The sequence below is a fragment of the Tetrao urogallus genome (assembly GCF_951394365.1).
Source record: "Tetrao urogallus genome assembly, chromosome: 1".
NCBI classification, from domain to species: domain Eukaryota; kingdom Metazoa; phylum Chordata; class Aves; order Galliformes; family Phasianidae; genus Tetrao; species Tetrao urogallus.
This window is the reverse complement of record NC_136813.1, coordinates 15536878-15551659: the sequence shown is the minus strand read 5'-3', so window position 1 is coordinate 15551659 and position 14782 is coordinate 15536878. Positions and strand designations below refer to the sequence as shown.

The 14782-nt window shown below is 40.7% G+C and overlaps 1 protein-coding gene across 1 annotated transcript in view; it reads left to right on the top strand.

Moving 5' to 3' along the window:
- Nucleotides 1-269: 269 nt before the first annotated feature.
- CWF19L2 (CWF19 like cell cycle control factor 2) overlaps nucleotides 270-14782 on the top strand; it is a gene marked incomplete at both ends in the record, with an annotated part of 62250 nt that continues 47737 nt past the window's right edge. Inside the window, 7 exons of the mRNA XM_079548793.1 lie at nucleotides 270-353; nucleotides 6653-6763; nucleotides 7452-7571; nucleotides 8922-9029; nucleotides 11376-11495; nucleotides 12721-12814; nucleotides 13939-14054. Coding sequence (XP_079404919.1) covers nucleotides 270-353; nucleotides 6653-6763; nucleotides 7452-7571; nucleotides 8922-9029; nucleotides 11376-11495; nucleotides 12721-12814; nucleotides 13939-14054 — 753 coding nt within the window. The remainder of the gene's footprint in view (nucleotides 354-6652; nucleotides 6764-7451; nucleotides 7572-8921; nucleotides 9030-11375; nucleotides 11496-12720; nucleotides 12815-13938; nucleotides 14055-14782) is intronic.

The following is a 14782-nucleotide window of genomic DNA, read 5'->3' as shown; positions in this document are numbered from 1 at the left end:
CTGTAAAGGGCAGCGGCCACAGCCCGACCCCGGCTGGCTGCGGAACGTGCTCTGAACAGCCGCCTGTCGCCCTCGGCGCGGCTGAGCCGCCCGCGCTCTGGGCCGCGAGGAACCGCGCGCGCCTCGGCCCGGGTAAGGCGCCCTGCTGCCGGGCGGGGCCCGGCCCGGGCCGCCCCGCCCGCCGTTGCCCGGGACGCCGTTCGCGACAGCCGCCGCCTCTCGGTACGGCAGCGTTGCCGTGCAGCCGCCGCGTTCTGCGGGGCTTAGCGATGGCGTCCGGATGGGAGAGCGAGCGGAGCCTGGAGGCGCGCAAGGAGCGGCGGCGGCGGGAGCGGGAAGCGCTGCTGGCGCAGGTGGGCTGCTCGGCGCGGCTCGGCCTTCCCGGACCGAGGGCTTCCTGCCCTGCCCTGCTCTTCTCTGCTCTGCTCTGCCCTGCTCTGCTCAGCCGGGCTGGGGCGGCCGCAGAGTGCGCTCCGAGCGCGACCTTACCCCAGGCCTCAGCCCGCCGTGGGCTCACAGGACAGCCCGAGGGGAGTGCCGCGACACGGGGCGGCGCGGAGCGGGGATCTTGTCTGCGATTTCGCTTATTACGGGCGTCTGGTTTTCAGTCATCTGAAAAGAGCCCGCTTCTGTCTGCTTTGAACTTGGCTTCATGTATTCGTGCACATAACCCCGAGCCTTCTCAGCTCTAGGCCAGGCAGTTTTGTAGCAACAGGATCTGGGGTTGTTAGCTGACAGCTGGCTGAATGTGAGCCAGCAGTGTGCCCGGCTGGCCAAGAAGGCCAACGGCATCCTGGCTTGTATCAGCAGTAGTGCAGCCGGCAGGAGCGGGGAGGGGATCGTCAGCTCTGGTGAGGCCGCACCTCGAGTACTGTGTTCAGTTTTGGGCCCCTCACTACAGAAAAGACTGAGGTCCTGGAGCGTGTCCAGAAAAGGGCAACAGAGCTGGGAAGGGTCTCGAGCACAAGGCTTATGGAGAGCAGCTGAAGGAACTGGGATTGTTCAGTCTGGAGCAGAGGAGGCCCAGGGGAGGCCTTATCGCTCTCTGCAACTGCCTGAAAGGAGGTTGTGGTGAGGTGGGGGTCAGCCTCTTCTTCTGCATAACAGTGATAGGACAAGAGAGAATGGCCTTAAATTGTACCAGGGGAGGTTCAGGTTGGATATTAGGAAAAATTTCTTCTTGGAAAGAGTTGTGAGGTATTGGCACAGACTGAGAGGTGGCACATGACCAGAGAGGTGGTGCAGTCACTGTCCCTGGAGGTGTTCAGGAAGTGTGTGAATGTGGTACTGAGGGATGTGGCTAGTGGGCATGGTTGTGAGGGGTTGACGTTTGGACTGGATGATCTTAGTGGTCTTTTCCAACCTTAATGAATCTATTCTATAATTCTATTGTTTTGTCAACCCTTCCTTTTACAGGTCATCTCCTCTCTTTGCATTCCTGCCCTTTCTTTCCTGAGGAGCCCATGTTGTACCACTGACACTTTCATTGTGGGGCAAGTGACATCTCAGACAAAAGTGAGGCAGCCTGACGGGTAGAGCTCACATTCTAGCTGCTGGGTTAGCCCCTGTTCTTGTGTGAGCTGAGACACAGCAGCCACTCTTTCACAGTTTTCATGGAGTTGCTGTGACCCAGAGAGCTAACTGTCTTTATCCTGATACACTCAAAGCCTGCCTGTGTGCAGCGATCAGTGCATGTGCTGCTGGTTCTTTTAACTCAAAGGCAGAATGGATAGTGGCATTGGGAATCACATGCTGGTTAAGTAACGTGGCTTGATACGAAGCTTAAGGAGTGACTACATGGATGTGTAGGATAAGATACAGAAATAATAGTAGGTTGTGATGGTGGGCTTGTGAGAGAAGGAAGACAGCCAAGATATTTCTAGAACAAAGGGAATGGGAAAATGGCCTGAATGGCTTGCTGCTTACATAGTAGTGATGTTTTTTCTCACTTTTCAACGTGAGAAGATAGCAAAATTTAGGTAATGTTTTACGTGGGTGCCTCTTGCATAACTAGGGAACTGTTCCTAGGCAACAGGATTTCCGTTCAGTGACATCAAAATGTGAAACAATTCTACTCTCTATGTTCCCTTCTTCTTACAAGCAGTTGAAAGGGATATCCTTTAACTAGGTAATAAGCCGTATTATCCTGCAGAAGTTTTTTTTTTTTCTTTTTCTTTTTTTTAATTGTTATTTTTTGCACTTTCTGCTTGATTTGAATTCCTGTGAGAAGTGCTCTCTTGAGCAATTCAAACTGTTGGAAAATGTTCTTAACTAGAAGAAAGTAAGATTTCTGTAGGGCACCATTATCCTGTTTTACCTCTTCTCACTTGTACAGCAAGAGAGTTGAGAGCTTACAGTTCTATTTGTAGAAAAACTGTAAAGTGTCAGGCATTGTTGGTGTAGCTTATCAAATAATCATTTTTCTCTGTTTTCTTTGCTTCTGCTAGAATCAGTGGTGTAACACAGAACAGAAGTATACTATGAGGATTTTAAAATTTTAGCATAACTTATTCTTCAGAGGACTTTCTACTTCTTTTGTTTGTATCTTTAAATAGTGTTAACTTTAAGTAGGAGTTTGTAGTCACTAGATTGTGGTATTACATATGCTGCAATCTAAAGAAAATCCAATAAATTTGTATTGAACTTGTCATCATGTAAGTCTCATTTCAGGGAGACATACGGAAGCTGAGAAAAGCAGTTGGGTTGCATACTGTAACACAGTTTGACAGTGAGACATAAGCTAATTCCATGGTGAAAAGGCTGAAGCTGGTGATGAAGCCTAATCCTAGTTTGGTGGTGAATCCCTAAGCTGGTGAATCCCTAATCCTAGCAAGCCATCTTCACTAAACTTGTTTTTTTCCTTGAATTTGAACAAGAAATAAATCATTGTGGTGGATGAGAAGCTGGACATGAGCCAGCAGTGTGACCTTGCAGCCCAGAAGGCCAACTGTGTTCTGAGCTGCATTAGAAGAGGAATGGCCTGCAGGGAGAGGGAGGTGATTGTCCCCCTCTACTCAGCTCTTCTGAGGCCCCATCTGCAGCACTACATCCAGGCCTGGGGCAGCACAGGAAGGATATGGAGCTCTAAGAGCAGGTCCAGAGGAGGGTACTAAAATGATCAGAGGGCTGGAGCACCTCTCCTATGAGGAAAGGTTGAGGGAACTGGGCTTGTTTAGCTTGGAGAAGAGAAGGCTCCAGGGAGACCTCATTGTGGCCTTCAGTAACTTGAAGGGAGCTTATAAACAGGAGGGGGAATGGCTGTTTATGAGGGTGGATAGTGATAGGACAAGGGGGAATGGTCTTAAGCTGAGACAGGGGAGGTTTAGGTCAGATATTAGGAGGAAGTTTTTCACACAGAGGGTGGTGACGCACTGGAACAGGTTGCCCAAGGAGGCTGTGGATGCTCCATCCCTGGAGGCATTCAAGGCCAGGCTGGATGTGGCTCTGGGCAGCCTGGTCTGGTGGTTGGCAACCCTGCACATAGCAGGGGGTTGAAACTAGGTGATCATTGTGGTCCTTTTCATCCCAGGCTATTCTATGATTCTGTGATTGTCTTATTCAGAATGTTTTTAAAATCTTGTGAATACATTTTATTCCTAGATAGAAATCTTAAAGAAATATCAGCATCTATTTTTGCAGGCAACAATGATTGCTTAGAATCATGGAATCACCAAGGTAGGAAAAGATTTCCAGGATCATCCAGTGCAATTGTCCACCTACCACCAATATTTCCTACTGAATCATGTCCCTCAGTATATCAAAACATTTTGTGAACACCTCCAGGGTCAGTGACTCCACCTGGACAGTCAGTGGTTCCAGTGCCTGACCACTGTCTCGGGGAAGAAGTATTTCCTAATATTCAACCTTAATCTCCTCTGGCTCAACCTGAGCCATTCCCTCAAATAAATAAAACCTCATTAAGTTCATGCAGGCCCACTTTTCAAGCCTGCCCAGACCCCTCTGGGTAGCGTCCCTTCCTCCTGTTGTGTCAGCCGCACCACTCAGATTGGTGTTGTCTGCAAACTTGCTGAGGGTGCACTCGATCTCACTCTGTCATTGATGAAGATGTTGAAGAGTATCTGTGCCAAGACAGTGTGTGTGTCCAGAGTAGGGGATGCTACTCATGACTGTTCTCCACCTGGATGTAGAACCACTGACCAAAAAGAGATGATTGTGTGTACTTCAGTTTTTGATTCTGAATGAGATGAGATTTTGAACTGACTCATCTTCAGGAGCCTGTAGTAGTATAGTATTGAAAATTGTTTACCTGTCTTCTGTTCTGTCAAGAATGCAGATGGGGCTTTGAAAAAGGGAAGACCTTTCACTGGTTCCAGGTACCATTTGTTTGTTCATAGGTAGGACACTGAGGTGTCTGGGGGAACCTTTACTCTATTTTCCTGAAGTAAAGATTCTACCAAAATCACTGAGCTCACAAGAAAAAAATGGGTTTCACTCTCCCTTTTCTTTTTGCAAATTCCATATCCTCAAAAATCAAGATTAGAATTGTTTTGAAACAGTTGTAGACATAGAACTGTATTCTTTACCTTTTACTTTAAAAGGAGCTGAACAGATGTTGTATCTTGCTGACTTTTAATTACTCTTATGTTTTTGCTGGTTATGACTTTACTGTACTACTTTGGAAGAATCCAAATATTTCCAAGCCCATTGATTGAGATTTCTCTTTCAAATTTTGGAGACATAACTTCTATTTGTGTAATCTGCCCTCCCAACTGCATTGATAAAACCCTAGCAGCTGGTAATGCTTGTGGATAACGATCAGTAATCAAATAATTAAGTGTTGACATGCAAATTGTTATCAAGCTCCAGAAATAGCATCTTGTTTTGATGAGTATGATCGTTCATGACATTGGTGTTTTACTTTGCAAGTTTGGAAAGGGAAAATAATTTGATGGGTGTTTTGGTAAGCATAGGGCTGTGCACTTTTCCTAGATGTGAGCACTTTTTTCTTTTTTTTTGGTAAAAACTGGCAATAATTCACTCCTGAGTTTAGTCCCTGAATCTGTGCTATGTCATGACAGCTTTTAATTTCGTTGTTACCCTTCTGTGACTTGTTTTTTTATGGAACTGATGAGTTTCACTTGGTCTCTAAGGCTGATGTGATTTGCTTATTGCTTCTGTAGGAGCTGTTAGGGGTGACTGATAGATTGCAAGATTCTCTTGCTACCAATGCGTTGTTTAAAAAAATATATTTGCAAGTAAATGAGAGCTCATTCAATATTTCAAGTGAATAAGATGCGTTTGAAATAAGGTGAATAAAATAATGGTGCTTTGAAACAGGTCAATGGTTAATTTGTTCCTCGTTTGTAACGTTAGCCTCATTTAACTCAGTGTCTATTTGTAAATTTTCCATCCCGAGGCAAATAGTAATTTCATTCTATTCTAGTTCTATTTAAGTTTCTAGAAAAGTTTAAATCACACGCAAAGAATAAGCATAAAGATAAAACAAACAACAACAACAACAACAAAAAACAACCAAAAAGCAATCCAGCAAATGTGAAGAAGCAATGGAAAATAAGTGAAAGAATTTATACAGCAATGATGAGTTCTCTGGGGGGAGAAAGGGGAGGAAGTAAATATAGGAGAAGAGTGAGTGTTGCTCAGGAATGAAGCTGATAGAGGAGACAAAAGGGATGGGGAGTAATTTTTGACTTTAATAGTGTGCAAAAGGAGGCAGTGAGTTCCAAATATGTAATATTGTTACTCTTTTTGTGCAGTCATTTGGTTTATGATTGAGAACACTTTCTAGTAAAACTGGTTCAGGATGGAAACCAAATCCCGTCTTTAGTTTTTGCTTCAACTTTATTAGAAAGTGCATGGTTTATTTCACACAGCTGAAAACATTGCAGGAGTGGAGTTGTAATAATGAAAAAAAAATTTCCTGCTTAATCAGATGTGATGATTGGATTTGGGATAAAGAGTTTTCATAATGACAAATTCAGTTTGAGGGAACTGAAAGCTGTGCTTCTGATGAATGTATCACAGGAAACTTCATTGTCTGGAAGGGTCGACATCTTATTTACATAGTTTACAGCATTCCTTTTCAGGAGTTGAAAGTGCAGCTATTACTAACTTCAGAAATAGGACTAAAAATATTTCTAGCTTTCTCTCCATAACCAGAAAGGGAAGAACCTTCTGCAGCCCCAAATTTTGAATCTGGCTGAGATACTTCTGAAGTGGAGAAGGCTTGCTTACAGCTTACTTGTAAAATTAATGCATACTGAGCTGTGCTTGGCAGTGGAGTAATTGCCCAGGGAATGTTTTGAAATAGAAAATCAGAAGTCCACTGTATCACGTAGTGTGCTGTTTGTGAAGGCTGCAAGAAAGAAGATTCTGCAGAGTGAAGAAGGGAAGGTGAACATCTTTGCCTTGTTTACTGAGGATGATGGGATGGAGTCAGTGCTAGAGAAGCTGCAGAACTGTAGCCTGAGGAAGTAGGGTGCATAATCTTTTCTTAGCTGGCTTTCCCATTTAACGTGCAGTAATCCTGAAGTGTGTTTATTGCTGTCTTGTAATACGAAAAGCTCTCAAGTACTGTTTTGAAATTGTCTAAGACTGTGGCAATGTGACTTACAAAAACATCTGTACCTAATGCTACTGAGCTCCATTTAGTTATTTTTCTTCTCTGTTTTAGGCCAAAATTGATTACGAGAAGGAGGAGAGGCGCAAGCTGCAAAAGCGTCTGCGAGGCGAAGACACATGGATGCTTCCTGACGTGAACGAGCGTGTGGAGCAACTGGAGGAGGTGATGCGCCTGGAAATCACTGAATTGTGTTTGTAATTTTATAACATGTCCATATGCACAGGAAGGTTTGAGGGCCCTAATGTGGTCTAAAAGATCTCCCAATTTCTGAATTTTGTATGCTTCAAAATTAGCTTAGTTTAAGTGGAAATAATCTTTTACTCAGAAAGAGGAAAGCAACTTTAATCATTCAATTCCAGCTTTAATTTTTATCATACACAGGGGAGCAAGTACTGCCAGACAAGAATAGTGCCTCGAGAGGAGTTCTAGAGGATCCAGGGTTTTGTAGTAAGCTCATTTGCGCTAATTCAACAGAGAAGTTGTAATGGAGCATCCAAATATCTCATCCCTAAGTGTTATTTTAGAAACCTGTGTGATATATCAACAAATGACACAGTGTTGCTCAAGGGATTGCATTTGACTGAAACAAGGGTAGTGCAGATGATCTGTGTCTGATGTAGTGCCTTAGTTTCAGTGAAAAGGATACTGTGGGTAGGGGTGGGGATTGGTTATGGACAGCTCTTCTCTGTCCCTAAGATGAAGAGAGAAGGTAGTAGAAATAAAAAGTGTCTGTGTCCAGATGTGTGTGTTTTACCTTTTTCAGTGTGGTTTGGTATGTAGGTTATGATTGTTTTTCTTGTATGTGGCCAGTTGGGTTTACTGAACCTCATTTACAAACATTTTCTTGTAGGAACATTCTGGGAAGAAAAAAAAGAAAAAGGATAAACATTCAAAAAAATCTAAGAAAGAAAAAAAGAAAAATAAAAAACAGAAATCTGAAAAAAAGGATGACATTGATGATAGTTCTTCAGTAAGTAAGAAACTTAAAAGAGCTTCAAGTGACTTCTAAAAAAACTGCAATGTTCTATGGGTACTTGGGTACACACGTTTAGTAATACTAAGACTCACTCTTCCTGTTGGGAAAAGCTGTGGCAATATTTGTCTCTTTAATGTACCAAGTCTCCTTCATATAGCAAATGTTTAGTCAGTTTAGAAGATGCTGTAATCTGAATCTGTCTGAATTTTATAATATTCATATATTTTATAATATAATTAGAAAATAAGGATTTGCAGTTTTTTAGCCAAGTTCTTGATATTTGGGGACTTCTGGAATAGAGTGGAAAAATTCATTATTCTCTGTAGTTACGGGTATAAGGTAGAACAATGTGTCTAAAATTGGAAATGTTTGACTTAGATTTCAAGCATGAGTTACTGTTGCCTTCTCCCGTGGATATTCAACTGGGAGCTGTACACTAGTCCAAAGGAAGCTCAGACCAGTGCATTTGATTCTCTTGACAGATGCCTTCTCATTCAGAGGCACTCTGGCAAAACAGTACAGAGAGCTGCTGCTTTCTGGCCATGATGTGCAAAACATCTTCCTGGTGTTTTGGTCCAAGTCAGGTAGCAGTGTAACTTTTCTTTTGAGAGAATCTCTTTTACTGAGAGAATAAACATGTAGTATGATGAGGTTTATTTTCTAGTGACTGAAGGAGGTGAAGCATGCTTTAAGTGTGGGAAGTAACCACAAATGTCCCACATTTCCTGTGGGATTCATCAAAGCTAAAATTACATTGGTGAGTCCCACAGTAAAGCACAAGTCTGATTGCTTTGTTCCAGAGTCTCTTATTGCCACAACAGGTTCAGATAAATAGCAAAGAAATTCTATTCAATAAAATACAGTTTGGTTTGAGTGTGAAATTACAGTGCATGGTTTGCAAATGTCGAAGTTGGATTTGAAAATGGGAGATCATGACATGTGAAGTGCTTTGGATGGTAGTTACTGGTTTAGTTTTCCAATGTAAAACATAGTGATGAACCTAAACTTTTTCAATATTTTGTTTTTGTAATGCAATGAAAACATTTTTTAAATGTTTTTATTCTGACAGTTTTAACATTAGCAGTGTTATGATGTGAGTCAGCAGCCAGTGGGAACTGGTGTTACATACTGCAGTGTGCTCATGAACTCTAGCAGTGTGTTTTGGTTGTGAAGGAACAATTTCCTTTTGGATCTATCTAAACTACATTTTTATCCTCAAATATTACATTAGTAGTGCTTAGCAACCAGCATCAAGTTTGACTAACAGTATACTTGGTAAGTGGCATAAATTTTATCAGTGTATGTTGATGTGTTATAATTGTTTGCATTAAAATTTATACTTAGGATTCTTCAGTTGAATGGGTTGAGTCAAATGCATCACAGTCAGATAACACAGAAAAGGCCTGGAAGGTCAGCAAGCAATCAGATGCTGCAAAAGAACCAGCTGTGCAGGTAAGAGGTCAGATAACTACTCCAGAAATAAATTCAGCATGACCAAATGTGGAATGTGTTTGGATTTCTTGACAGTTCATTTGCAGTGTGTTGAATAAACACTGTTTCTCAGAGAAAAGTTATGTTTATCAAGCTAAATGTTACATTTCATTAATTCATGGCTTCTCTACTTGATAGTTGCATAGGATTTAACAAGGTGCAACGTTTGAAGTTGCCCAGCGCCAGTTTCTTTCATCTGTTTTGAGGCTCTAGCAACTTAGCCTGATTTTCTTGATGAGTCAGTTTAAAAATATTGAGTGGAGAAGTTATTTTTCTACATAATTTAGGTGTTTTGTTCTACAGTTGAATGAAGTTTTGCTTCTGCAATTATTAAACAGTTATAAGGAAGGGAGGTGCAGAACTTCTCAGCAACAATATTTATAGGCTCAAGGCCACTCCCAAGGTGAATTCTGTGCACAGTAAGCAGATTTACTATCAGAATGGCATAAATGGAGCGACATGTCATGATGTTTTCAGTTGTGTGAAAGGGTCTTATTTCATTCCTGCTTCTCACTCTGAAGCTGTGTATGTTATTAAGAGAAATAAAAAGAATCTCTGAATTGTACCACATATATTTTGAAAAAGTATGTAGTAATAAAATATAATCACAGAATCATTTGAGCTGGAAGGGACTCAGAAAAGTCATCTAGTCCAGCTCCCCTGCAGTGAAAAGGGACACCTACAGCTCCATCAGGTGCTCAGAGCCCCATCCAGCCTGACCTCGACTGTCTGCAGGGAGGGGCATTTGTGCCACTGCCTCGCTGCCCTTATTTTAAAAAAACTTCTGCCTTATATCAAATCTGTATCTCCACTGTTTTAGATTGAACACACTTCCCCTTGTCACATCACAAAAGAGCCTACTAGAGGTTCTGTTCCTACAGCTCCCCTTTACATAACGAAAGGCTGCCCTCACGTCTCCGCGGAGCCTTCTCTTCTCCAGTCTGAACAGCCCCAGCTCTCTTAGCCTGTCCTGGTAGGAAAGGTGTTCCATCTGTTGGATCATTTCTGTGGCCCATAAGTCCTTATGGATATCATCGTAATTTGTATTGCAAAGCCATTGTTTTTGCCAGACATTTCTCATGTAAAGTCACTTACTCTGCACACTCTGGACATGTCTTATTTTGGATGAGGAGTGAATTTCCAAGTCATTCCTACCTTTTGTATTTTTGCTGTCATTATAAAGCAGTCTTGGAGCTCATAAACCCATTTCATATATACAGAAGATGCATACAGGACTGCTCAGAGCAGTTGTGAAATCTCCTTGGAGATCTTCAGAAGACATCTGGATATTGACCCGGGCACCCTTCTCTGTGTGGGATCAGGGAGCTTGGACCAGGTGTCCTCCAGATCCTTACAAATCTTCTGTTGATCCATACTGCTTGGTTATGTAAGTGTAGATACTATTGAATGACTTGAAAGCAGATTAGTTTTCAGTTCTTTCTTGGAGGAGATCTGAGAAGTGGAATGTTTATCACCTCCAAAACACTCATTTTTGAGCACTGGAGAACTAGTTAACATACAACATCTGTTAAGATTGACGGTTCAGACTTGAACCTTAGCAAAGACATTTGAAGACTCTTCTGCAAAGGCATGTTTTGAAATAGATGTAGCTGTGTCATTTTGATTCCTGTACTATACATAGAAGTGTTCCAAATGTTTTTGCAGAGTAGTTGCTTATAATGTGTGTGACACTGCCTTCTTTGATGCTTCAGGGTTTGTATGTATAAAGAAGTGTTTCAAATTTGAGTAGGTTGTCCATATGCTGCTGTTCTTTAGAAAGTACTCCTCGTTTTTAAATGTCCTCAATCTGGCTTTTCTACCTGCTACTGTGGGGTACAAATGACAGAATTTAGATGTGCAACTCTTATATTTGGGGGTGCTGTTAGATGCTGAGATATCCCCAGTATGAACTATGCTCAATGATATTTTTTTTGGCAGATTTTGTATATGCTAGAAGATACATAGGAGTTCATGAAGCCAAAAGCAGCAAATTGAAATTCTGTAATGATGGAAAAGGAATTGGCTTAGCTGTACAAAGTTCACTTAAGCAAAAATGAAAAAAAAGCTGTCTGTACGTTTTGCATATTTACTGCTGTCTTAAATACACTGGGTGGACGACCGGGGCAACGGGCACAAACTGGAACACAGGAAGTTCCACCAGTTCTACACAAATATTAAAGACTGAAGCTCATTAAATCGCTTTTGCTTTTCATCAAAATATTTCATATGTATTGGTAAAATGTCTGCTGTTTGTTGTAAGTAGCTTTTGTCAATAGTTGCATTGTTTGTTTTTTTTTTTATTTGAAGAGAGAAGAATGGATGAATTTAGACTTCATGTCTCTGAAAACCATGTCACTGGCATCTGTCAAAGGTGAAAGAGAGAAAGACAAAATACTGGAACGACAGAAAGCTCGAGAAATTGAGCAGGTAGGAGGAATTAATGCACCAACTTTTTTCTACATTTTACCATGTTTTACATAATGAATTGGTTCTAATACCTAAATTTCAGTATACTTTTAAATTATTTAGATTAATGCCTGATGTTGTGTATGATAATGGTTCTGATTAAATGGATCAGATATTTGTTCTCTTTGGGTTAGGAAGGGTTCTTATAGCAGGCTTATCCTGTAGAGAAAAGCCTGTAGTTACCTTTTCAGTAAGAAAAAGGCCAGCTTAGAAAGTACCAAGTTCTGTAACGATTGAAGTACTTCTGAGATGTTCTGTGTAGTTACATACTCTTGGCCTGGCCTTCTCCCCATGATATGTGCGAAAGGAGCCCTGTTGTTTTGTGCAGTAAAAGCTCACTCAGGTTTCTGTGTTAAAGTGTAATATGGCTGTTTTTCATGAAGAAGGAACTCAAAGTGGTTGCAATGCCTTCCATGTGGTAGTTGTGCGTTAACACTTCGGAGGATCAGAGTCCAATTGCGGAAGGGCTTGGTGTCATAAAATTAGTTCTGTGCGTGTACGGTTGTTGGTGGCTTCATTTGTTCATTCAGCTCTTTCAATGCAGTATGATCTGATTTGAAAACGTAGTTGATGATCACAACCTTTTCTTTCTGCCATGCTTTTCAAATACTTACATTGTAGTTAAGAACCAGGCAGACCTGGACTGTTCTTGTGTGCTACACAGCACTTCAGGTATTCGCTTTTGAGCAGAGCTTAATCTTTTTTCTTCCCACATAATATTTTGCTGTTTTTTCTGACCCGTTGAAGGACCATTACCAGACTGTCAGCATGCATTATATGGTTGATGACCACTTATACGTACTCTTGATCCTAGAAGAATATGGTTTGTTATAGACTGTTCCACCCAATTGCTTTCCATGCAGCTTTATATTTTATCTATTCCTTATTGGGTACATCAAACCATCTTACAACAGATGTGTGTAGCATGATGAGTTGAAAATAAATGGAGACAAATATAAACTTTTGTTGCTGCTGGAATTTCCTATTAAAAATTTTCTCCAGTGAACTTGCTTGCTTCCAGACAAATAAGTTGACAGAATCACAGTAAGAAATCTATTTTGAGATTTCTTGAGGTAAGAGCAGAAGCTTTCATAGCCCTGCTTCATGCACAAGTGCATGTTACTGCTACACTGATAATGAATACAAAACATATGCAATGCATGCATAAACATTATCTTTGTATCAGGCCGTGCTTTCTGAGAGAGAACTCAATCCCTATTGGAAGGATGGTGGTACGGGATTGCCACCAGAGGAGGATCACTCAGCTTCAGTTAAAAAAGGTAAACAGCAACTTTATTAATAATCTTAAATTCCCATCTCCACTCTCTGGTCTCTGGGTTACTAGCAAATTATTACAAATGTTAATGTAACTGGATTATAGATAAAGTAGAATTTAGATGAAAATTCAGTAGTGAATATTGGGTTAATATCATAGTATGTTGTTTTGCAGAATTTCTCTTCACTGGTTGCTAGTCTTGAGTGGTTTAACCTTCAGTATCTTCATAGAAATTCCCCATGTGGAACTAATTAAAATAAAGAAGCATGATTTAACCAAGACAAGATAAATTGTTGTCATCTCATTTGGTTCCTTTCATTCCATTACACAAATTATAGTTTTAAAATACTCAACTACAGAAATCTGAGTCACATTAAAGTGAACTGCATTACAGATGCAATTTGTGAAAAATATTATTTCTGTAACCTTTTTGTTTCTTTCCTTACCCTGGGGTTATCTCATCTGTTTCTAGCAAAAGTGTTTTTCATAATGTCATGAAACAATTATCATGTGGTAAAAAGGCCCTCATATTCTGTCAGTGGGGAACACTCAGGTCCCTTGCATTTCTGTTTGGGAACCTTTCCCTTGGACACTCTGTCCTACAAACCATTAGCCTCATGCACGCTTGCAGGAGTAGCAGAGATCAGCGCTGTATGAAGGCAGCAGGCATTGGTGGATGTGTTCTGAGTGTTAAGACCTCATGCTAACTTCTCAAAGGAAGAGCACTGGGTTACTCATCAGTTTTCTGAGAAGGAAAATGCGCTTGTTTGTATTGAATGGGTGTGCCAAAGAACAGACACAGAAGGTGAAAACAATAAGAAGGTTCTTTAAGTTCATTTAGAAAAATCTCACAGCTTTCTGTGTGCTGCTCCTGTCTTGGAAGATCTATGTTGTGTTCAGTGACAAAACAGAGAAGCTTAAATTTAATCAATAGTATGACTGAGGGACGCTCGACTGAACTATAAAAATGTGTAATTGCATTATTAGATTCCTTCTGTTTTTCTTTTGTATCCCACCAGTTATTACATTAACTTCAGGTGAAGGTTTAATGTCACATATAGAGCATGTTTTAAGTAGGAGTAACTACTGAAATACAAAATTATGACTTCTCATTGTTTTCTATTTTAGTTACAGTGATAGAAGATGCTGGTTTAAGTTGGTTACGAAAATCATATCAAAGAATGAAGGAGCAGGCTGAGAGAGAGAAACGGGATATTGAGGAAATTGTGGCTGAAAGATACGGGGTAAGGATCTTCAGTTAATTTTTTTTAATAGTAATTATAAATACAGTATATTTTTTGTAGGTGCTTGGAAAAGGTTACTTTCATGTAAAAACACAAATAATGTGCAGTGTAGAAAGAAGCAGTAGGAAAGAAGCAGGAAAAGGCAGCCTCTTAAGCTTCTCTGCAGTGATGAAAAATTTTATGCTATCCAAATTCATTTAATATCTTTTTTGTTAATATTATTTAGGTTTGCTGTAGGATTCTATATATTAAAATAATTTCCTTCAGCATTGTTGATCAAACGATCCCAGTTACAAAGTACCTGAGTGCTTTCAAAATTGTGATAGTTATTAGAAAATGTATTTTTTGCCTGCACACAGTTTGTGGGTAATAATAATTCCGAGGTAATTTGGAGAACTGTGTCAGGTTTTACCAGATGTGAACCTTCTGGCCACTTGTCCCAATGCACTGAGAAAGCTATATGTTTTGGAAGTGTTTAAAAATTATTTTTAAAGACTGCTTTATTAAGTCTGCCATAACAATATTAGAATCATAGAATCATAGCGACATTTTGAGTTGGAAGGGACCTTTAGAGGTCATCTACTCCAGCTCCCCTGCAGTGAACAGGGACACCTAAGCTAGATCAGATTGCTCTTCAAGGCTTCTAGATATAGTAATATTGTCTTTAAAAGCACTAGTCAAATGTGTGGGATGTTAGTATTTAATCTTGGCTGTAATTTTATAGTTTT